Source organism: Trichechus manatus, unplaced genomic scaffold (genome assembly GCF_000243295.1).
Source record: "Trichechus manatus latirostris isolate Lorelei unplaced genomic scaffold, TriManLat1.0 scaffold00003, whole genome shotgun sequence".
Taxonomy (NCBI): Eukaryota; Metazoa; Chordata; class Mammalia; order Sirenia; family Trichechidae; genus Trichechus; species Trichechus manatus.
The window spans coordinates 7525255-7548451 of record NW_004443939.1 but is presented as its reverse complement, the minus strand read 5'-3'; the positions used below and the strand labels follow the sequence as shown (position 1 = coordinate 7548451).

The following is a 23197-nucleotide window of genomic DNA, read 5'->3' as shown; positions in this document are numbered from 1 at the left end:
GTGACATCCAGAAAGCAAAGACTGGGGACCAGTGAACAATGTTGTCCTCCTTCTTCTGTGAAAATGTAAAAGGATTTAGGGTTCTATTGCAACAAAACTTGTCTTTGTTAAGATGTGACTTGCAAAACAAACCCACATGTGGGAATTTGCAGTATCAAATGACTCTGTGTGTGTGTGTGTGTGTGTATGTATATATACAGATATATACATTATATATATATATACATACACACATATGTGTATATCTATATAATGCTGAAACAGCAAATGCTTTTTACGTTCGAATTTATTTCCTTCTAAATTTGGAGATTAAATTTACAACCAAGTGATATTCCCTACTACAAATAATTAGATTCTTTCTGAATATTTTCAGGGTATGTGAATGGAAAGCTTCTTCATGGAGTGGGAAGTTGTGTTAAGGTGAAGATCCCATACCATTAACAGTCTACGTGAAGAGTCTTATCAATGTTTTGGACAATGAAGTAACATAAAGAATTGGCAGAGCTACTCGGCTTCCCTGCCTGGGATTTATGCTTCTTGGAGAGAGGTAATATCATTCTAATACAGAAAATTTAATTCATGTCTACCTATTTAGTATTGATTTTAGAGCTGGAGGAGATCTCACAAGCCTTGACTGTTGAAGTTGGATTCAAGAATATGTTTTATAAGATCAAGCCTGCAAACAAAACCACTCCTGCTTTGTTTTTAGATAAGTCCTACTTGGCTGGGCTCTCCCACTAACTGAGATTTAGGAACAAATTCAGAACTCAGACACACACAGTGATAATTTGGAAGTTACCCACCTCTACTATTACTTTATTATACTTAATAAAACCAGTTAGAGACTGATGACTGTTATATGTTTATTGGCTCTTTAAATATCCTTTTCTCTCGTTATGGATAGGTGATCCTATTGTTTATTGTTTATTTTGCAAGAATGGTAATAAGCTCAAATGATATATAAATATATTCCCTTTCATTCTGATTCTGCAGTAACAAAACCCTGCAATCATGCCTTTTTGTGTTATCCTCGAAGATAGTTCAATTAAAAAAAAAAAAAACTTTAAGATTCTTCTCTTAAGGAAGCAAATTGTCTGAGCTATAACATGGCTTCCTCTCCTACTGCATCAGCCTTTCTGTGTTGTTCTCTAGGAACACATTTACGAGTTCAAGTTCAGGTTTAAACTAAATCAAACACTCCTAAGGAGTTTATATCTGAGCCTAATTTACATGCGCTCCCTCTGAACTCTGCCGGCGTCAGTATGCTAGTTTCCAAGGCTTGGTGAAGGAATGTTTTACAGTTGGAATCTGTACTGCTTTCTCAGGCATTTCAGACTCAGGGGCTGGCTAGCACTAAGTGTTAGCTAGTATTAAAAGTTTCCTCAGATCTACTGTAAAGACAAGGAAAGAGAGGAAGACATGGAGGGGGCCGAGAGCAATGAATTGCCTCAATTTTCCCTATAAGGTGTTCAAGTTAACATTACAGTTGAAAGGCACACACTGGATTCTAGACGCACATTCTAGAATTCCAGAGCCATGATTTCAAATTTCCCTGCAATCATTTTCAGTTCTTTATAGAAATGGTTAATGCATATTTAGTCCCTTCAAATATAAACACCAGAGTTTGCTTAAACTGTTTTGTTTTTGCCTTGAAAATGTAGTTAAAAAGTGGTATGAAGGGAAATGTCCTCAGAAGGGATCCCATATTACGTTTACCAAAAAACCTAAGGGATTTTTGAGGTCAAAAAGACCTCAAGGAAGTGCCAGTTCATAAAGGTACACCAGAGAGGAAGAAATGGCTAACTTTGGTTTAAAACCTGGAAGAGGTGAAGGAAGGATTCTGGGATGCTCACAAGGAACCAATATCTAATCTAAAGAAAGCTGATTTCCTGGCTAATTGAGGTTAAGATTCAGTCTTGTTGGAAGCAAGAGTCCAGGAATTCAGAGAAAGTAACCAGGGTCCTAGTGGAAGCAACTGGAAGGGAATTAGAGCACAGTGCCAGGGACTCTGCCACAGATCCTCTCTCTGAATCTGAGTTTGTCTAGAAATAAAATGGGCACAGCAGTAATGAACCAATGACGTTAACTGTAATTGTCATCTTAGAGCAAAGCCCAAGAGTTACATCATAGCATCTTTTATACTGGAGTAGCTCTTTCCTGGTAGTTGCTATGAGTGTGCCCAGCACACTTTCAGGCTTGTGGCATTCCTAGTACCCCGGGGTCAGCAGCTGCATCTCTGTGGCGTGATACATGTTGAGTTAGATAAATAGCTTAAAAGTAAGGGCTGCTGTAGGGGCTCTAAGAAGAAACTACATGGATGGGGGTGGATAGACCATGGAGTCAGAGACAATGGTGAATCTGGGTCCTAGTTTGTACCTCTGTTAAAAAGGGATTCCTAGCACTGTGGTTGTGTGGATGAAATGAAATAATACATGAGAATATTCACCACATATATTTTGTCTCCTAACCGGATTACAAGTTCCAGGAGAGCAGAGCTGATGCTATTTATTTATTTTCGGTATTTTTTTTGTATTCCTTATAGCATATAGTGGGTGTGTGCAAATCACCAATTTGGGTGAGACAGAAACCTCATCTTTATATCCCTGCTCATGGTCCCTTCTTGGCCTACTGCAATAGTGAGCAGTGGTCACTTTTCTTGGATAAGTCTAATAATAGCATGAGTATGCTGACTATATGCTATGCTTTTATTCTTTTCTCTCAATCACCTGAACTTAGCCGCCCAGCCCAAAAATGCTGAGAAGTATTAAGGATTCTCTAAAACCAAATGGGAATATGCTGTAAGTTGAAATTGACTCAACGGCACTTAACAACAACAACAACATGCTTCCAAATAAAACCATTTGCTATGAAAATAGAATGGTTCTTCTACTGGATAAGGATGTGAATAAAGTAGTGGAATCCATTTAGATAATGTTTGAGGTGCGATGGATTGCTTTTATATGGCCTTTCTCACCATGGTCTTGTAACTCCCAACAAATGACTGGGTGGGAGCTATGCAAATAAGGTGTTTGTGGACCACCAAGGGGATTGGGCAGCTTACTAATAATGCAAATAAAGTGCATGGAACCCTAACGAGGAGATTGGTTAGTTCTGCCATCCTGCTAGACTTAAAAAGAGCCATCCCAGATGTGGAAAGCGAGGACCTCACTACCACCAAGAAGAAGACACAGGAGTGGAGCATGTCCTTTGGACCTGGGGTTCCTGCACTGAGAACCGCCTAGACCCAGGAGACAGAGAAACAGAGCAAGCCAGCGAGAAGCAGTGGCAGAGGAATGGCAGCAGCAGAACCAGAAGATCAGTGTGAGATGGCGTGGTGGGCTTCCCGGCCCATGTAGCAAGGCGGCTATGGTGGGTGTACCAACCCACCGAGTGAGAGAGCTGAAAGCCTTCAGGCAGGAGGCTTCCTGGTGGAATGGGGTGCCTCTGGGCACTTGTCTGCGGTGCTAGGCTTGCTGAGACCCACAGAGCGAGAGAGCTGAGTGCCTTCGGGCTGAGGCTTACTGGTGGAGTAGGGTGCCTCTGGGCACTTATTGGTAGAGCTAAAGAGCTTTGTAACACTTGCCCGAGCAGGGCAGATGCCAGCCCAGCTGAAGAGGCCCAAGAGGCCTGAGGGGCTAAGGGCCAAGAGGCGGAGGGCGAGGGAGAGGCCTGCCTGTGGGCATAGCTGAGAAGCTGTCCTGACCAAAGAACTGTATACTGAGTCATTCCTGATCCTGAATTGTAACCTATTACTTCCCTAATAACTCCCATAATCATTGAGTATTGTCTGTGAGTTACGTGTGGGTGTTGCAGTGAATTATCGAACCCAGCAGAGAAGTAGAGAGTGCTGTGGGAGGGACAGCTGATGTTAGAATTGGTAAAAAGGTTGGAGAAAGGAGGTATGTTTGACCTCCACTTCATAGGAATCAGCCTTGGGCTGATGCTGATGGTGATTTTCTCTCCTTCCCCTTGTGAAGTTAGACACAGAGGTTTGACGCTGCCGCCACACCATTTTTATAGTTGGCGCTGTTTTTTTTTACAATGTTTTAGAGAAATGGATGGCAAAATTTGTTTCTTCTTGCACAGTAGTTTACTTATGGTGATGGGGGAAATGAGAGCTCACAACCCTGAGAGTTTCTCAGCTTTTGGCCAGGAATGATTGGCCAGTTGGCAGAGATGATAATTTGCATATGAAATAGTCTGCACATTGATCAGTCAACCCCAAATTTTGAGAATCATGTGTTCTTTCTTTTATCTAGTCCATTTGTTTTTCTTCTTTGTTTTTCATAAATATCTAACTTTGGCTACTTCTCCATTCCCCTATGAACTCCTGTCTTTAACGGTTGCTATAGAAAACAAATTAAATACAACTGCCAATGTTTGTTTTTTTTTCTTTTTTTTCTTTTTTTTAGCAACTCTAGTAAAATGTTTGATGGGAGGAATTTGAAACTCAAAATGATTTGTAGACTTTCCTGAGGATTTAATTTATCTATGCAATCCTAAGTATTCTGGTAGGTGCTGATAGTTCAAAAAGGTTTACTTTGTTAATGTGTGGGTAGGTAGGTTCGGATCTAATGTTATTGAATTTGTGTTGACTTGTATGGGAAAATGAGATTGTCATCCTTCTACGCTTTTCTTTAAAAGAGGGTACCAAATTTGGAAAGACAGTCATTTGATCAAGCTCCTTAGAAGGAACAGGATGATGAGGGCAAGCTATTTCCCAGAAGCAAACTAGGTATTTGCAGGATCTGTCTTCTCTCTCCTACTTCCTTAGAGTTATTTGATTGGAATCCCTCATCTTACTATGGAGCCGAATTTGTGCCTAGTTCCTACTCAAAGCAAGCTGCCAGGATACGTTCAAGGGGAGTGTCCAAAGTTGACAGCACTCACCCCAGGGCAAGGAGCCCTGGTGGCACAGTGGTTAAGCTGTTGACTGCTAACCGAAAGGTTGGTGGTTCGAACCCACCAGCCACTCCATGGGAGAAAGATGTGGCGACCTGCTTCTGTAACGATTTACAGCCTTGGAAACCCTATGGGGTCTCTATGAGTCAGAATTAACTCCACAGCAACGGGTTTGCTTTGGTTGGTTTTTGATCCCAGGGCTGAGGAACATTAGTGAATTCCATATGGAGTTACATTCAGCAGTTCTTGGTTTACAAAAGTCACTGTGATGCAAGGCCCAGGGGAAAAGCTAAGCAAACAGCCTTCCTGGAAGGTGGTGGGGGTGGGAGAGAGGAAAGAGTGATGTTATTAGGAGGGTGTCAGGAAGAGAATTTGGTACATCTTTAGACTTTGACAGGGAAAAATAGTTGGGAAGAAGCCAACTAAGAGATTCAGCATAGCCCTAGCTCTATCGCCCTAATGGTATAACAAAAAGCAACATTTAGCGCCATCCAGCTACCAGAGAGAACAACTGGCAGATGTTAAAATCATTATAAGATGTGAAATTATACCTCTCATAGCTTCATTATCACTCTATTTCATAATATTTGTCTAGAAAGGCACACAAAGCCTATCAGGTTAAATTAATCCTAATGATCAATTTTAGTTTTATTCTAATTAAACAATTTCAATTTAATTAATGTGAGCACAGAAATTAGTCAAAATTACAAATGTAAATGTTGAACTTTAAATCAAAGTTCCTCCTTACTCCCTGCCTCACGTAGAAGCACTTTAAAGTGTTTGCCTGTGAAGGTGGATGGGAATTTTAACCTACTGCACTATGAAGGACAGATGTCAGAAAAATGTGCAACAAAAAGTTACCCAGGAGCACAGTTAGAAGCCCATCTTTAACACACACACACACACACACACACACACACACACACGCAATACTGCATGGCAGTCTATTAAGATAAATTGTGCAAAGTGAAATTTTGAATTGCATGCTTGTGTTCTTCGGGATTCCAATGTACTTGGGTCAGTTTATTGGACATTGGGCTGTTATAAAATACCTTTGTAAAATGGAAACCATGTACCTGTTTCCTACGTCACTTACTGAACCATCAGTTCCTGCCCTCCCTGGCGTCAGATACCCTGCACCTCTGATTAGTTGCAGGGATTTGCAAGTCGTTTCACCTCCCTGGGCTTTGGCCCTCTTATTTAGAGATGCTACTTTATTAAGGCACCCTGGTGGCACAGTGGGGCCCTGGTGGTTCAGTGGTTAACCTTTTGGCTGTTAACCAAAAGACTGGCAATGTGAATCCACCAACTGCTCCTAGGAAACCCTATGGGGCAGTTCCATCTGTCCTATGGGGTCGCTATGAGTCAGAATCAACTTGATGACAGTGGGTTACTTTATTAAAATGATACATACTTTATTCCAAAAAGGCCTTAAAGTGGTATCTGAAAAATGAGGGGTCTGGTGTAGATAATCTTTTAGGAAATTACCAGCTTCAGTATTCTGCATTTCTATATCTCTGAAAAATACTGGTGTTTCAAAAATGGACTTGAAAATGGTATGGGGTACATTTGTTGGATAATAAAGACATTTAAATAACCTTTCTTCCCTCTTAATAAATATCCAAAGTGGATGGGATCCAGACCTCCAACAACTTGAGGAAGAAAAAATATGGCAAAATGGATTTTTTGTTTTCCTAGAAAGAAAAAAGAAGGGGCAGAAAGCTGAAACAGAAAAACCCATAATAAAAAGAAACACATGTTCATTCTGGTGTATTTAAAAAACTTTACTGGTGTTTCATGCTGGTCAATCTGCTAATGCCTCAGATTCTTGGTCTTAGAAGAATATCATAAGTAATGTAAGGTTCTATGTTATCACTCTTATCCATAAAATAGCTGCAACTTCTTTTCCCACAAGGAGGCCTCCATCCATGAACCTCCATCTTGACTTGTTCTCAATTGTGTGATGAGAATTATTTGATAGCAATCAATTTACTATTACTGTTTGGGGACACTGTTGGAGAGCAGCAGAGTAATTTAATAATATAGTTGATTAGTGTAATAATCATCATTAAATTTAGTAATGATAGTGGGATTCCCCTTACTCTGGTTAATGATCATGGGCAATTCATTTCTTGACGGCCAATGGTAGAAATGGTTTTTGAAATATTAACTTCTGCCCCCTGGGAATGACACTTAGCCCATCACATTTAATTTTTGACCTTCACTGAACAGCATGATCCTAATCCCTTGATTTTATAATCTTAACTAGGAAACATTAAAATATGGATTGACTCCAGTTGGCAGAAATCTTTATGTTCTTTCCACTAAAAAAGCTATAAATCCAGTGGTTGACCTTTTATTTCCAGGTCACAAATGACACTCACTCAGTTTTGTCAGTTCACAAAGAATTTATGTTAGGGTCTACAGGTATAAACCAGGAAAGCTGAACTTTAATGAAACGTCTTCCAAAGTTGTGCACTTAGCCAAAAATTTCCCACAAAAAATTAGCAGATGGCCTTTTAAGAACAGCATATTATATCCTCAGTTTCATTGATGGCCTCAACTAAATCTATTTTTCACTTCTAGTAAGTTTTTTCTAGTAGCATCCTATTTTTATTTTATTTATTTATTTTGGTACAAATTGTGCTTGTGTTTGGGATGATAATAGTACCGTAGTTTTCAATTTAGGCTTCTAAACTGAAAGACGATTTCTGAAATGTTCTCTTTGCCATCACCATAATTCATCTATCTACAGATGAGAAATGTTCCTTGTCCTTTTTCACAAAATCAATTGTATTGATGCGAGGCATTCTGTGCTGTCAATCAGGGAAATGTGATTTGATGGTATCCCAAAGCAGTGAGATAAGGGAAGGAATACCAAACCTGCTCAGGTCCACACTATCCGAGTGAGATCAATGCTTCCCATAATACCCGTGCTGTCATGTAGCACCCTGTCACAATTAATAATGTAGAAGGAGCTGATTAACTTAAGTAAAGTGCTCTCTGCTGTGTAAACACATAAAGATCTATGGGGTGGGGGTGGCGGGGAAGGGAGGGGGCCAGGAAAGAATAAAACGTCATTTTTATTTTTCACGCGGACCCGTTCTCACTTTCCATGCTTCTTTTATAACAATTACCGTAGTAGCCACTCTGACAGAGTCAATAAATTGATCTGGGTCTTGACACAGCAGCAAAGCAAACTAATCTGATACACCATTATCTGCAATGGAGAGTGTGTGGGGGTGTAGGGGTGCACTCGGGTGGCGGAGGGCAAGGAGAAGTCAGTAAAGGACCGTTAGCATTACTCTAGACAGGTAATTCATGTTGCACGTGGAGCTTCTGGGATACATGCATATGCGGGGAGTATGTGTGCGTGTACGTGTGTGTCTGCACATGTGCCTTGTGCACGCAAGCAATGGGAAGGGCAGAAAAAAAGAAGCCTTCAACTTGGCTAAAGGATGCAGCCTAAGTAATACCATATGCACCACTTATTTAAGTCCCTGCGGTATTTCAGTCACTCACACCAATCTGCAATTCAATGAGGATCACCACCCCATTAGAACTAATCATGTCAGCTGTGCATCTGACAAAATAAACATTCAGAAACTGTGCTCCTAGGTTCATAACTTGTTTTTGCACTGGGATTTTTTTTTTCTTCCCTCCCTCATCCAGCATAAAGTTTAATAGTTTTTTAATATGAAATTACAACATACATAGAAACTCTCTGCATGCATTCTGCAGTGTATTTTTCCTTGCGACTAAAAACTGCAGCTGTTAGCTGAGATTTAACTTGGTCCTTGGGAGTATGCTAAATATGTTCTTAATAAATAAATATCATTTCACTATTTAATGAGAGAATTAATGGCACAACTTATGGAAAACGGATGTGGGAGGATGGGACGAGCGGAGACTCAGCTCAGGGGGAAAATTATCAGATTACCGCTGGGGTTCTTGCTATATTAACATTTTCTGTTTCTACTGGCAATCATAGGTCCCTTGTCCTAAAGAAGAATGAGACCCATCTTGCCTAACCTCTGGTACTTACAGAGACTTAATTCTAAGTGGTGAAAAAGCAGTAGCACTCATTGACTTTCCATATGCCACGGCAGGGTGCAGGAGCTTCACATTCCAACCACATTGAGTCTTTATAAAACTCTAAGTGGACTGCAAGGCTTTTTTTTAATTGTTGTAGTTTAGATGAAGTTTACATTTCAAGTTAGTCTTCCATACAAAAATTTATACATACATTGTTATGTGACTCTAATTGCTCTCCCCATACTGTGACGGCACACTCCTCCTTTCCACCTGATTCCCCATGTCCGTTCAACCAGCTCCTAATCCTCTCCACCTTCCCATCTCACCTCCGGGCAGAAGCTGCCCATTTAGTCTCTTGTATCTACTTGAGCTAAGAGACACACTCCTCACGAGTATCCCTTTATGTCCCACGGTCCAGTCCAATCCCTGTCTGAAGAGTTGGTCTCGGAAATTGTTTTATTTCTGGGCTGATAGAGAATCCAGGGGCCGTAGTTTATGGGGTTCCTCTAGTTTCAGTCAGACCATTAAGTCTGGTCTTCTTACTAGAATTTGAATTCTGCACCCCACCTTTCTCCTGCTCCATAAGGGACTCTCTGTTATGTTCCCTGTCGGGACGTTCATTGGTGGTAGCCGGCACCATCTAGTTCTTCTGGTCTCAAGCTGATGAAGTCTCTGGTTTATGTGGCCCTTTCTTTCTCTGGGCTAATACCTTCCTTGTGTCTTTGGTGTTCTTCATTCTCCTTTACTCCAGGTGGTTGGGACCAATTGATGCATCTTAGATGGCCGCTTGCAAGCTTTTAAGACCCAGATGCCACTCACCAAAGTAGGATGCGGAACATTTTCTTAATAAGCTTTGTTATGCAATTGACCTAGATGTCCCCTGAAAGCACGGTCCCCAGACCCCTACCCCTGCTACTCTGTCTCTCAAAGTGTTTGATTGTATTCAGGAAACGTCTTAGCTTTGGTTTAGTCCAGTTTTGCTGACTTCCCGTGTAGTGTGTGCTAGGAATTAATTTCTAATTTTATAAATGTGACATCTCTGGGTCAGAAAGGTTAAATAATTGCCCGAGGTTACATAGAGAAATAAATCAAGATCAGGTCTGTCTGGCTCCAAAACTTATGTTATCTCTACTGCATCATAGTGCCCAGGAGAGGAGGTACCTCATGACCATACGCCTTAATGCTACCACTACCTGTAAAGTCCTGTACCTAATGAACAAGCATAACGACAATTGTGAGCATGGTGCAGGACCGGGCAGTGTTTCGTTCTGTTGTACATAGGGTTGCTATGAGTTGGAAACGACTCGACGGCACCTAACAACAACAATGAACAAACTAAGTTAAGCCTTCTATCCCAATTAGATATCCCACTGCACTGTGGCCTTCACCAGCTTCTTATCTCCTATGGGATAAAACCCACGTGCCTTACCACTATATAACCAAAAAAAGAAAAAGAAAAAAAAAAAAAAACCAGTTGCCATCGAGTCAATTTCAACTCATGGTGACCTCATTGTGCACAGTAGAACTGCACTCCATAGGGTTTTCATGGCTGTGACCTTTTAGAAGCAGACTGACAGGATTTTCTTCTGATGCACCTCTTGGTGTGTTCAAACTGTCAAACTGTTGGTTAGTAGTCAAGCTGTTACCCATTTGCACAAGCCAGGGACTCTTACCACTGTCTAAAGGTTTACTGTTGTTGTTAGGTGCTGTCGAGTTGGTTCTGACTCAGCAACACTATGTACAACAGAATGAAACACTGCCGGATCCTGCGCCATCCTCAAAATCGTTATGTGTGAGCCCATTGTTGAAGCCACTGTGTCAGTCCACCTCTTTTTCACTGGCCCTCTACCTTACCAAGCATGATGTCCCTCTCCAGGGATGGGCCCCTCCTGATAACATGTCCAAAGTATGTGAGACGAAGTCTTAACCATCCACGCTTCTAAGAAGCATTCTGGCTGTACTTACTCTAAGACAGATTCGTTCATTTTTCTGGCAGTCTGTGGTATATTCAATATTCTTCACCAACACCATAATTTAAATGTATCAACTCCTCTTTGGTCTTCCTTATTCATTGTATACAGGTATGAAGGTTTAAAGGTGTACATTTATTCATGACTCAACCTTGACTCATTACTCAACACTACACAACATTCTCTGCCATTTACTTTATGCTTACAGTCATGCCAAACAGAATTCTCCAAATACACAAAGCTATCTGATGGTTGTTCCTTTGCACGCGCTGTTCCCCATGCCTGGAATGGATGCTCTATACACTTTGTGTCTGTCTCCTTCAAAACCAGCTCATGTGTCATTTCTTCTAGGATATCTTCCATAACTCTCTGATCCTCTCCCCAGAGTTAATTATCTACTCTTCTATACTACTGGTAGCTTACACATATTTCATTTCTTTCATCACACACTACTTACTATTTGTTTACTTATCTTCCTACAAGTCTGCGGCAGGGATTGGTTCATATATATCTGTGCCCAGTGTGCTGTCAAGCATACAGTAGATACTCAATAATTTCTAGTTTCCTTCTCTTCCCTAAGATAAATCACACAGCTGATAAGTGGGAGCAATAAGCTAGGAATTCAGGTATTCTGATTCCTAGTCCAGTGCTCCTTTCACTCTACCAAGATGCATAGGTCCCTGCCATGGTCACTTCCCATACCGGACTTTTCTATTGCATTGTCTTTCCATCCCCCCCCCCAGTACCACTTCTTCCCCATATGCATACACACATGGCCAGGGACCCATGGAAGGTGGATTGCGCTCTTGATAGGGGCAGAAGCTGTGTGCCACCAGGACTGGCCTTAAATTTCCCTCAATTACAAGGCAACAGAAGAGATGCAACAAAATCCCGGCCTTGGAAGGCAGCACTGGATGCTTCCCATATCGTTAAGGCAGTGCGGTGAAGGCCTAAGGTTGCACTGTGCTGAGAATGTCTGTCTGTGCATGGGCTAGAGCTCTGTCATCCTGAGACAGTCAAACTCTGAGGAGGGAGGGCACGAGGGTGAGGAAAACAAGGCCAGGACAGCCCGTCCTAACCCAGTGTCCCAGCTCCAATACAAGGCAGCCAGTTTATCACAAGCTCATGTGATTCATTAGTTAATGTGTAAAGCATTTGGAAAGTGAAAAGGCAATTAGAAGTGCTAAGTTATTTCATCTCTGCTGTAAAGAAAGCAATGTGAGGCTTTAGGAAACACTCTTATGCAAATATTTTGGGGAGGCGTGAGCTGTGGAATGTAACTCAATGAATAGACTCTATTGAAAGGATATACCCCGAAAAAGAGCGGCCACAGATAAAAGAATGTTCCCATGTCCTCAATAAACCAACAGGAAGGTAAATACGTGGGTGCAAGAGAAGTGGACAGGCAGAGTCACTGAGAGTTCTTTGATGAACTTCACGTTATACAATAGGCTCTGTCCTTGAAACTCTGTGGGACAGTGGAACGTTCAAGGTCTTAGACTCATTAGAAGCCCAGGGAAAGCCTGTGTCTGCAAAGAACCCTGATGCTAAATGAACAGTCATTTGGAGCACAGAAACATATGGTAAAGCAAATTCCTTGGGTTTGGGATTTTCACATGCAGGGGCTTTGTGGAAACTGGGAATCGCCACCTGTACTGCGTTTTCTCCTTACAGTTCATGTAGCAGGTCCAATCAGCTCATTTTCCTGTTCTCTGAACTCTGTTGACTCAAGCTCAGCAAACCAGGCTCTTTTCTTTTGCAAAGGAAGCATCTGGTTCCAAGTCATAAAAGAGAAACCCAGAACCTATTGCTGACGGCTTGATAAGCACCTGGGAGGGCACATGCAGGGCATGTCTCAGAGTTCCTCTGCAATCACAAAGGCACACGTCCTCACCTCAGCCTTTTCAGAGTCCATGTTTACCCAGCGAAGGCTAACTCAGCTCAGAGGGAGCTGGTCTGCACAAAAATCCAGGTCTTCTGCCCAAATCCTGGCCCTCAAAGAGATGGCTGAAATAAGATGATCAACACACACACATACAATGTGTATTTCTCCCTATATGCACAGGGAGTGTGGAGACGGAAGGCATTCTAAGAAGACAAGCATTGAGAGATGCAGGAAGTTGTCACGGATTGAACAGTGTCCCCTGAAAATATCTGTCAACTTGGCTAGGTCATGATTCCCAGTATTGTATGATTGTGCACCATTCTGTAAACTGATGTGATTTCCTCACGTGTTGTAAGCTCTATCACTATGATGTAATAAGATGGATTAGCAGCAGTTATACTGATGAGGTCTCCAAGATTAGATAGTGTCTTAAGCCACTCTCTTTTGAGATATAAAAGAGAGAAGTAAGCAGAGACACACGGGAACCTCATACCACCAAGAAAGCAGTGCCAGGAGCAGAGTGCATCCTTTGGACGTGAGGTTCCTGTGCTGAGATGCTCCCAGACCAAGGGAAGACTGATGCATCACAAGCACCTTCCTCTAGAGCCGACAGAGAGAGAAAGCCTTACCCTGGAGCCGATGCCTTGAATTTTGGACTTGCAGCCTACTAGACTGTGAGAGAATAAATTTCTCTTTGTTAAAAGCCATCCACTTGTGGTATTTCTCTTATAGCAGCACTAGATGACTAAGACAGAAGTCAAGTGCCACTACAGGAGTTGAAAAGTACATGAAAAGTTGAAAGCGGAGTGAGCAAAAGGAGTGTGGTGGATACGGTTAATAGCTCCCCACTATATGTTGATTCTTCTTCCTTGCTAAAGGAATTCTAGCTTTGTTTACGGAACGACAATGTGACCATGAGCCATGATTTAAACCAGTCAAAACAATCCTGTGGTGATTTTCCTAGCATCCTTTGTGCCTAAAGATTGCAATGTGATGATGAACGTAATTAATTTCACTGAACTGTACCTTTGAAGATTGTTGAAGTGGCAAATATTTTGTCACCTATGTATTTGCAACAACAACAAAAAGATAGCAATATGACTCAGTTCTAGCCAATGTGACCTAGATAGAAATTTGCCAGCAGGAAATGGGGGAGGAATATGACGGAGCCTTTGCTTTCTTGATTTAAGAGGAATAACAGGGTATGATGCTGATGTTTGGAGCTGTAGCAGCCATTTTGCAACCAGAATCACACTGAAGATGAAAAGTCAATATGCTAAGGATGGCAGAGCAGAACATCAGAAAGACACTGAGTCCTTGCTGGCACTGTGGAGTAGCAGAAATAATGTTAAAAACTACACCTTTAGATTTTCTGTTATATGAGAAAAATAGCCTCAAATGGCTTAAGCCACACTTAATTGGGTTTTTTGTTCCTTGCAGTTAAACACCTTCCTAACTAATACGTGAAGCAAACAATTTCTAAGCTCTCAGCATGTTCTGAGTGTTGTACATTCATTACCCCATTCAATCCACTCAACAATCCCATGCAGCAGATACTATTATTGAGCTCGTATCATGACATTTAGAGGGTAACATGTCCTTGATCACTCAGCTAAATGGCACAGCCAGGATTTGAATACAGGTCTATCCTACTCCTCATTTCATGACCTTCCCCGCTTTTCCCGCGAGTCGCAACTACATTTCCCTTAGGATCCTGGAGCTTCCACTGATCAGAAGCATCATTCATTATCAGGACTCACCTAAGGGCTAAAAATTTTGATGACAATTCTGCAGTGGACACTATGGTTTTCTGAATTCACTGCAAGGCTACTACCAAATCTGATGTAACTCTTCTCCGTTGTATACGTCAATTTTCTCCATTCATAACTTCTTTTTAAAATCTTTTCCCCCACTTCATTTTTTGCCCCCCTTCTCACCACAATCCCAAGGACCAATTTAATGTATACCAGATTTTTAGCCCTGTTATTCTTCTTCCATGAAATCCTAAAATTTCCTGGGAAACCTCCCTCTTATCTTCCACTAATCTACTGACACTGATTTCATTTTAATACTGGAAAAGAAACAAACAAGAAAGGAACCAGTATTTACTGAGCACCTCCTGTATGCCAGAGCCCATGACAGACACCTTAACTCTTTCAACAATTATCAGATGCTGTTCCAAATATTTTCAGAGCAAGGCAAAAAATTAAGAAAACTGCTAAAACCAAGTCAAAACATATGTTTAAAGGTGATCTTGTTGCTGTGTGCCATTGAGTCAATTCCAACTCATAGCAACCCTAAAGGACGGAGTAGAACTGCGCCACGGGGTTTCCTAGGTTGTAAATCTTTACAGGAGCAGATTGCCAGGTTTTTTTCTCCCACAGAGCTGCTGATGGGTTTGAACTGCTGACCTTTTGGATAGGGTTACTAAAGTTTAAGGACTGAGGGAGAAGAAGGAGCTCAACACCTAGAACTGACAGCTTTATCTTTGTCCAGAAGTGAGGTTTGAGGCTGAGGACGTCTAAAACGTTCCATCTGCCAAATTAGAACTTGAAAGACAAAGGTTCTGTTTATTGAAAAATATATTTTAAGAGTGTCTCATAGCCTGTCAGTGAGTCAGCCGCCAAGTGTTTGTGAAGAGAATGTGTCAAGAACTTACAGGTTGGTGTGGGAGACGGGAAGCTGGGAGGATTCACTCCTGCCCACAGTAGTACAGAGGGAGGAGAGCAGATTGCCTGAGTAACTCATCTCTGCGAGGTGTTGCTTACCATTTGACACCTACTACTGGAGCTGAGAACATAAGAGAAAAAAATGACCAGGCAGTGCCTCATTTCGGGCCCCTCTTTCCCTTTAGATTCTGCCTGGGAGGTTGCATTCATCTCCTGCCAGTTCCCACTACTCTTGGAGATATAGTCTCCCCTCAGAAAGTCTCTTCTTCCAAGGGGCACAATTTAGCTTAAAGGGGGGAAATGTGGTCCTCAGGCTGTTGCCTGCGCGGGAGAAGAATGGATGCCTCCAATTTAATCAGGCTTTCGGGGTACCTTTGGTGCAAATGCTGAATGGAAGTGTCCACAGGATCATGATTTTGGGGAGTTTTGCCCTAATTTGCTAGATGGTGGCTTCAGATGCAGTGTTTGGTAGGGAGATTCTGCCTATATCCACGTGGCGGCATGTGAGGGCATGCTGAAAGGCCTACACAAGTACTTCACTGAAGGGAGTGTGGGCTTTGGAATCAGGAATGGGTGGGGAAGTCACTACCCCTCTCTAAACCTCAGTTTTCTTGTCAGTATGATGGGGATAATGATAAACACAGCTCTGCCTACTTGAAAGGGTTGCTCTTACGATCAAATGAGAAAATGTTTCATAATCCAGAAAATACTGCTCAAATATAAGTGTTTGGTTATCAACTAAATAATAAAAGCTATCATTTGTTGAGTGTTTGGTATGTGACAAACACTTACTTTTTCTACATGAACAGCATTTAAACCTAGAAACTACCCTAGGAGCCATGTACCCTTGTCATCGTTTTATATTTAAGAAATGCAGGCTAGAAAAAAAGGAGTTACCAAAAAACAAACTAAATAAATCAAAACAAGACACACATACTACTTCTAAGTGTTGGAGCAAAGCTTTAACCCAGATCTGACGCTAAAGCCAGTGATCTAACTGCTCTGCTCTATGGTCTCCCTGCAGAGGCAAGCTGTTCTCACAGATGCAGACTAATATCATTAGTAAAGGTCTCTTTCCCAGGCAGGATGAGAGAATGAGCTTAGTCTTGATTTTACAGATACATGAACTAATAGGAAACTGGGGCGGGCCTTCAGAAGAAGTACAGCATCAGTCCTATCCCACTGACCCAGGGAGCTTTGGGCCTAATTCCTAAGCTTCTCTGATTCCTTGATGTCAGAGGATGAGTCAAACTTAGCCCATCTTAACAAGAAAATGGACAGTATCCTTTCACTATCAACAGGGGTACAGATGGTACTTGGGCAAGAGCAGATGTTTGGAGAGAGACAGGTTCAAATCCGGGCTACCGCATTTACCATGGGACAAGTTTATTTTAGTTTTCTGAACTTCAGTTTCCTCATCAGTAAAATGGAGATAACAACACCTATCTAGAGGGTCCCTGTGAGTATTGTAGCTGTGTAGGCACAGAGGCTGGCATACGTGGCTGCTTAACAGGGAGTACCAATTTGATCTACAGACTCTTAACTTTTCTCAAATCCAAGAGCAAACTGAATTTTACCTGCTGTTCCTTTCTAATCTTGGGAGTTTTCAGCTGTGTGAGCCTGTAACCAAAATGCTCAAATCCAATTCTAACCAGAAGGGGGAGGGTACTTTTTTTTTTTCTCCCTACTAAGGAAGTCTGAGTTTCTTGCCTTTACAACTCTCCAACTGTTCCTTGGACTTCTGTGTGGTACATATATTTCTACAGGCAGCTCAGGTCAGAGTGGGGAGGAGGCAAGGAATGGCTTCAGCTAAGTGAAGTGCAATTTCAAGTGAGCTTGATGAGACAGAAGGAGCCATGGTGGCACAGTGGTTAAGCGCTCAGCTGTTAACTGAAAGGTCAGTGGTTTGAACCCACCAGCTGCTCTGCAGGAGAAAGGAGTCTGCTTCCATAAAGGTTACAGCCTTGGAAACCCTATGGGGCAGTTCTACTCTGTCTTACAGTGTTGCTATGAGTTGGAATCAACTCGGCGGCAATGGGTTTGGTTTTTTGGTTCGGCGCGGTTGAGGACATTAAACAAGAAGGGGGTGTTTCCTGGAAATGAGGAGTGAGGGGGCTACCGGCTGAGTCATCTACAGCAGGAAAGGATTCTAATTTTATCTTCTTGGTCGAGAGAAGACACAACTGAACATGTCTCTCTTCTTAGGATGGGCTAAAACCAGCTCATGGGTTGTTAAGAAAAAAATTTAAAGTAGGAAAAAAAAAAAAGGTATAGCGTACAAGAAACATATCAACTGATCAAAGTTAGACAAAGAAAAACTATGGAGCTTTTTCTGCCCCCCCCCATTCTTTGAAACATTATTATACCCAACTCTGTGGTCTCAAAGCCTCTTAAGCCATCCTTACTGTAACCGGTATCATGTTATATTATTGATGTTGTCATTACTGTTATTTCTTTACATCTACTTCCTCTACTAGACTTTGAACAATTTGTGGGGAGTTGTTATCCCCTGCATTTAGCAGGTGTTAGGAATATAGCAAGCAATTAAGTAAACATAGAGTAATTAAAGAAGGGAACTTATGAAGAGTTTTGCAGATTGCCCAAGCTTTGGTGTCTCCGGCAGAGCTTCAGGAATATGACACACAGAATGGCAACAGATGGAAATGCTCTAACGTACTCTACCTCACCACATGCCTTGTGCACCCCCACCCCAGAGGCAGATAATGGGTGCTGCGCCCATAATTTAGCTATGCAGGGACCTCTCCAAATCAACTGGTTTCCAGCACAGTGGAGTGTGTGGCTTGTGCGTACATTTGTAAATTTCATGAGGCAAAGGCAGTCACACTGCTCACAAGTCAGGCAGCTAAATGATTTATTAAGCAAAGGTTTCAGCACTTGTACCTTTTTGTCAACAAATCAGGCCCGTGCCATGCCAAGCGATTCTTCTAATAGTCCAAATGGTAATTTGGTTTTAAATAGCATTTCAGATACCACCATTCTGTTGATGCAGAACAGTGATAGATTTGAGTGGTGGTGGGGGGGGAAATGCCTGTTTTTAATATTGTTTGCACTCATTTTTCATTTTAAAGAATTAGTTCTCATTGGAGTTTTGCAGGTTAAGCATTTTATTTGAACATTCTGATTAAACTAGAACCTGAATCAGAATGAGTTCTTTACTCAGTCCTTCTGTGTGGGAATTGGTATTTCTATTTATTACCTGATGATGAAATATTAATTTTTTTCCCTAAATAAACGCCTCCTTTTAATGGCTCTCATTTTCAGGGATCAAATTGTGGGATGCGACTGAAACGGCCATTGGCTTTCTGCTATTTGAGACCACAGCACGTTCTGTATTATTATACTATAGCATTCAGTAGGCGTGCAGGAGACATTAATATTGTCCAAAGTGAAGTAAATACTCTATGCTCCAGAGACCTTCCTATGTGGTAATATCAACTGTCGTAGAGGCAATATTGAAAAATGAGCGATTCAGGGTTGGGGAGAGTGGTCATGGTGTCTCAGAATAGGTGGGTGTTCTAAAGGTGTAGGGAGGTGACCACTTCTCGTGTTAATGATGAGTTACAATATGGAGGACGAAAATGAGAAGCAAATATTGATATTACCAGAGGTAGCAGACAGGTGAGGTGAGGCAGAAGAACGCAGCAGGCAACTTGGCAGGAATGTTCAAACAGAGCCAAAAGCTGGGTGGGATATACAATGCAATTGGAAGGCAATCTGAAAGGCAAGGCTAAAGGGAAGGCAATTTTGTCTCCGTGAAAGGAGGAATTCTCGAGAGGAAAAAATAGACTAGAAGGGAAAGAGAAGGAAAAATGGCTTTCAATTATCCATGTTATCTTTCCCTACCAATCATTACAGATGATGAATAGGTGTAATAAAAGCCAATATTCAATTTTTCCAATTTACATGGAAAGAAGGACATAATATATTGTTAAGAGGAAGAAACAGCAGGTTACCCAACAGTATATATAATATGATCTCATTTTTGCAATATATTTGTATGCACAGGAACAGTCTGGATGGATTTATATACAAATGTTAACAGTAGGACTGCAAGTGATTTTTATTATTTTTCTCATCTATACTTTCCACAATTCACATGTATCATGACTGTAATAAGAAAAAGTCATTATTTTTAAACTTCCTTGTGAATCATTTAGACTTAACCAATCTATGCTGAAAACCCACTATGTGCCGGCCAGGGGAAGTGGTGCTTGAACAAAAGTCAGCACACTATTATAGTGGGTTTTGTTGATAAAGAATCTACTTTCTGTAGCTCTTTTACAGAATTTTAGAAGTGAAAGGGGCTCTAGAGTTTCTCTAATGATAAGATTTTAATGCCATCTCAGATTCAAATGCAGGGAATACTCTAGCAGTATTCCTGAGAGTTGAGCATCAATCTCCAGATATCTCCATGGAAAGGTGTGCACCAGCTCAGGATGCACAGTGGTTAGAGAGCACAGGCTTATGAGTCAGACAGGATTGAGGGCAAATTCTTGTTCCACTCTTATTGCTGTATGGCCTTGGGAAAATAAACAGTCTCTTTAGGTCTCAGCTTCCACATCCATAAAGTGGAATTACATCTACTTATAAATTGATATAATTATATCTACCCCATTGGGTGGCTATAAAGATTAGTTGGATTATGTACTTAAAGTACTTAGTATAGAAAATGCTCAATAAATAGAGGTTATATATAATCAAATAACTTTTTTTAAAAGGCCTTATGATAAACTGAAAGCTGCCTTCTTATAATGTCCATATATTAGTTCAAGTTCTACCTTCTATGAAAAACAGAGAGTATACCTAATCAGTCTTTTATATCGTGATGCTTCAGGCATTTTAAGAGATTTCCACTGGGGGCTGGCCACTGGGAGAAAGGGAGGCCATTTTATTTTGCATTTGTTTATGGATTTATGTGCAGGAAATTTCTTCTGCATTTAAAAAGCTCAAGTATCTTCTTGGATGACTCAATTTTTACTTCTCTGGAGACAGGAAGCAAAATTTTGTTTTCCCAAAAAACCTTCCTTGTGATTTAACTAATACAGATTTTGTGCCCTATAACAAAGGTATCAACACAGAAAAATGCAAGCTTGCCTAGGAGATTACTAACTAGTCTGTAGACCATGTTCAAATCATGTCTTTAAAATTCTGGCTTAAAAAAAAAATCTCTCTTCTAAACTAATGTCCTCTTAAAAGTGAGTGTATTTCCTAAGGCATATTATCATTATTTTTATTATCCATATCTATCAAACACTTAAATAGCTACATAAAGTGGTTCCCCTGTTTAAAAAGAGTTAATATACACACCCTAAAATTCTAAAATATTTAGAGTACATAATCTTTTACTCAGAGTATATTTTTTTTAGGAAACGACAAATCCATTAGTACAGTTTCTCATAAGACAATTGGGGAAGTCTTTCTTCAAGCCAAATGTGGCAGGTGCCGCTGTGATAAGAAACATTAAAGCTGTTATCCCCATGATGCCAAATATCTAACGGAAACCAAAAAATTTAGTTCCAGATGCCAATATTAGGTCTACATGACATCATTCACCCAGATGCGTGGAAAATCTGGATTTTAAAGAATTGAATGTTTGTGGTCAGCATCATGAAGACTCAGTTTCTGGGTTAAATAATGCATTTGTGAAACAAAGCCATATTGCAGTATCACAACTCTCAATTAGAGAGAAATATATGAATGGCACACAGAGTCCAATTTCAGTGCTGTGAATCACAGCTTACGTAAAAAATACTACATAAAATACAAACAAGACATTTCAAAGCTGCATTTTTGAGGTTCTTAATGAAGTAACCTGGGCATGCCATCCACCATACAGCCACTGTCCCCAAGAATCTCCCTGTCATTGAGATTGAAGACATAAGCCAAAGAAGTACAAAATGAAATTGTGTTCTTCTATTATTAACGCTTTTGAGGTCAGTACTTAAAATCAAATTCATCAGGAAAATATTTGAATGTATGGGAAAACAAGCAATAAGCTTGTAGAATTTTCTGGGGGGCAATGAATAGGAGATTTTAATCCCAGATGCCATGTGCAAGCCAGTCCAAGAAGAAACAGCAGAAGTGGGAAATTCAAGAGTTAACCTTCCTGCTCCTCTCTTAGCTCCCCCTCTCCTCCCAGCTGCCTCCTCTGATGCTGTACTTTCTGTGACCCTGCCCGAGTGTAAGGAACGCTTCAGATCCAATGCAGTTTAACCTGTACTGTCGACATAGCAATAAACTAAAGCCCTTTACAGAGAGAGTAAATGAACCCAGGGAGGCAAATCTCTCCTGTTCATAAGCACCTGGTCATAGTTTTACAAACAAAGATGAATAGTTATAAATTAGGCATCTGGAGATTACACATCCTGGCATATGCACAAAATATCCCAGAGAATTTTGTTTTAAACACCACGCTGAGAACCTCATAGACAAAATACTTTTCTTATGTCAGTTATGATAATATATGGTCACATTCTAATTATGAAATTAGAGAGTAGTTTCTTTCAAAACTTGAATCTAATTCTATTTCACCAACCTCTAAATACCTCTACATACACTACCTTTGAACTAGAAAGTCTTTCAGTGTTTCTCAATTCACAGTAGCCATTTCAAAACTTAAAAAAAAAATTTCTCCTTGACCTTCACTAGCACAAAACTCAACTGTCTATTGCAAATCAAAGGCTCCAGATGTCCTGGAATACTCTTTTCTCCATCACCTACCTCAAAATCTGACATTATATTCACCTCCTCCCCCTTGCTCCCCAGTGGCCAGCAGTAGCCATTAACAAACACCTCCTATTTCTGGACCAACACCAGAAACTTAACAGGGCTCATAAACCCTTCTTTCTTTCTTTCAGAAAGCTTGTCCAGGTTCCGAGGGACCTATAATGAATACAGAAGAGGGGCTGGTTCCCCCATTCCCAGCATATACTCTGATGTTGGGCCACCAGATCTTACTTGGATGTTCTTTACGGTCTCATGTCTATTGGCTTGCATTTGGAGAGCCATGAATTCCTAAAAGAGGTACCGCATACTATCTAGCACTGGGAAACTTTTCTTGCCATAGCACAAGCAGTTCTGGCACAGAAGCCCTCATCTTCTACCCCCTCCATACAAGAAGCAAACATCGCAGGCAGCGTTTCCCACGATTTCTGAGAACAAATGGAAATGTGGCCAGGGATGGGTGGGGTTGGGAGGAAAGAGGACTGAACAGGGGCTGGGAAATGCAGCCTGTTGTGCCAAAAGACAAGTTAAAATGCACCTGATAAATCAAACAAGCTGCACCACATACAGAAAAGATGAGAGCGGCCCACCTGTGTCTGTTGAGGGATATTTACAAAGCTTGGATCCCGTGGTCCAACACTGACGAATCGGTTTGCGGGGGAGGTGCTGGGTGTCGAGTAGGCTGTGAAGGGAAGGGACACATGCGTTCAGGAAGCAGCACGAGATTGCACACACAAACAACACCAAAACACACAGTCTCCGAGCCTACGCAGCTGATTAACAAGGAAATGTGCAAACACTGTAGCTAGCAAAGGGGTCTAGCTGGCAAGGGCATTTTAGACAGTCAAAAGGGGGTAAGGGGGACTGGCTTCCAAAGATGTTGGGATAAAACAATGTCAAACTGGTGCTCAGACGAGCTATTTTTCTCTTTCCGCCATACAAATTAGAACATGCAAGACGTTTGCAAAGTATACTTTCAGAGTTAAACACAA

The 23197-nt window shown here is 41.2% G+C and overlaps 1 protein-coding gene across 3 annotated transcripts in view; it reads right to left on the bottom strand.

The window, feature by feature from the left end:
• Nucleotides 1-23197, bottom strand: part of NFIA (nuclear factor I A) — a 406515-nt gene that overhangs the window by 12501 nt on the left and 370817 nt on the right. The window contains exon 10 of one of the 3 annotated variants that reach the window (XM_023730612.1): nucleotides 22733-22887. The exons of the other annotated variants lie outside the window; for them this stretch is intronic. Within the exon in view, the coding sequence (XP_023586380.1) occupies nucleotides 22733-22887 (155 nt within the window). Of the gene's footprint in view, nucleotides 1-22732; nucleotides 22888-23197 lie in introns of those variants that run through there. 3 annotated transcript variants of the gene reach the window in all.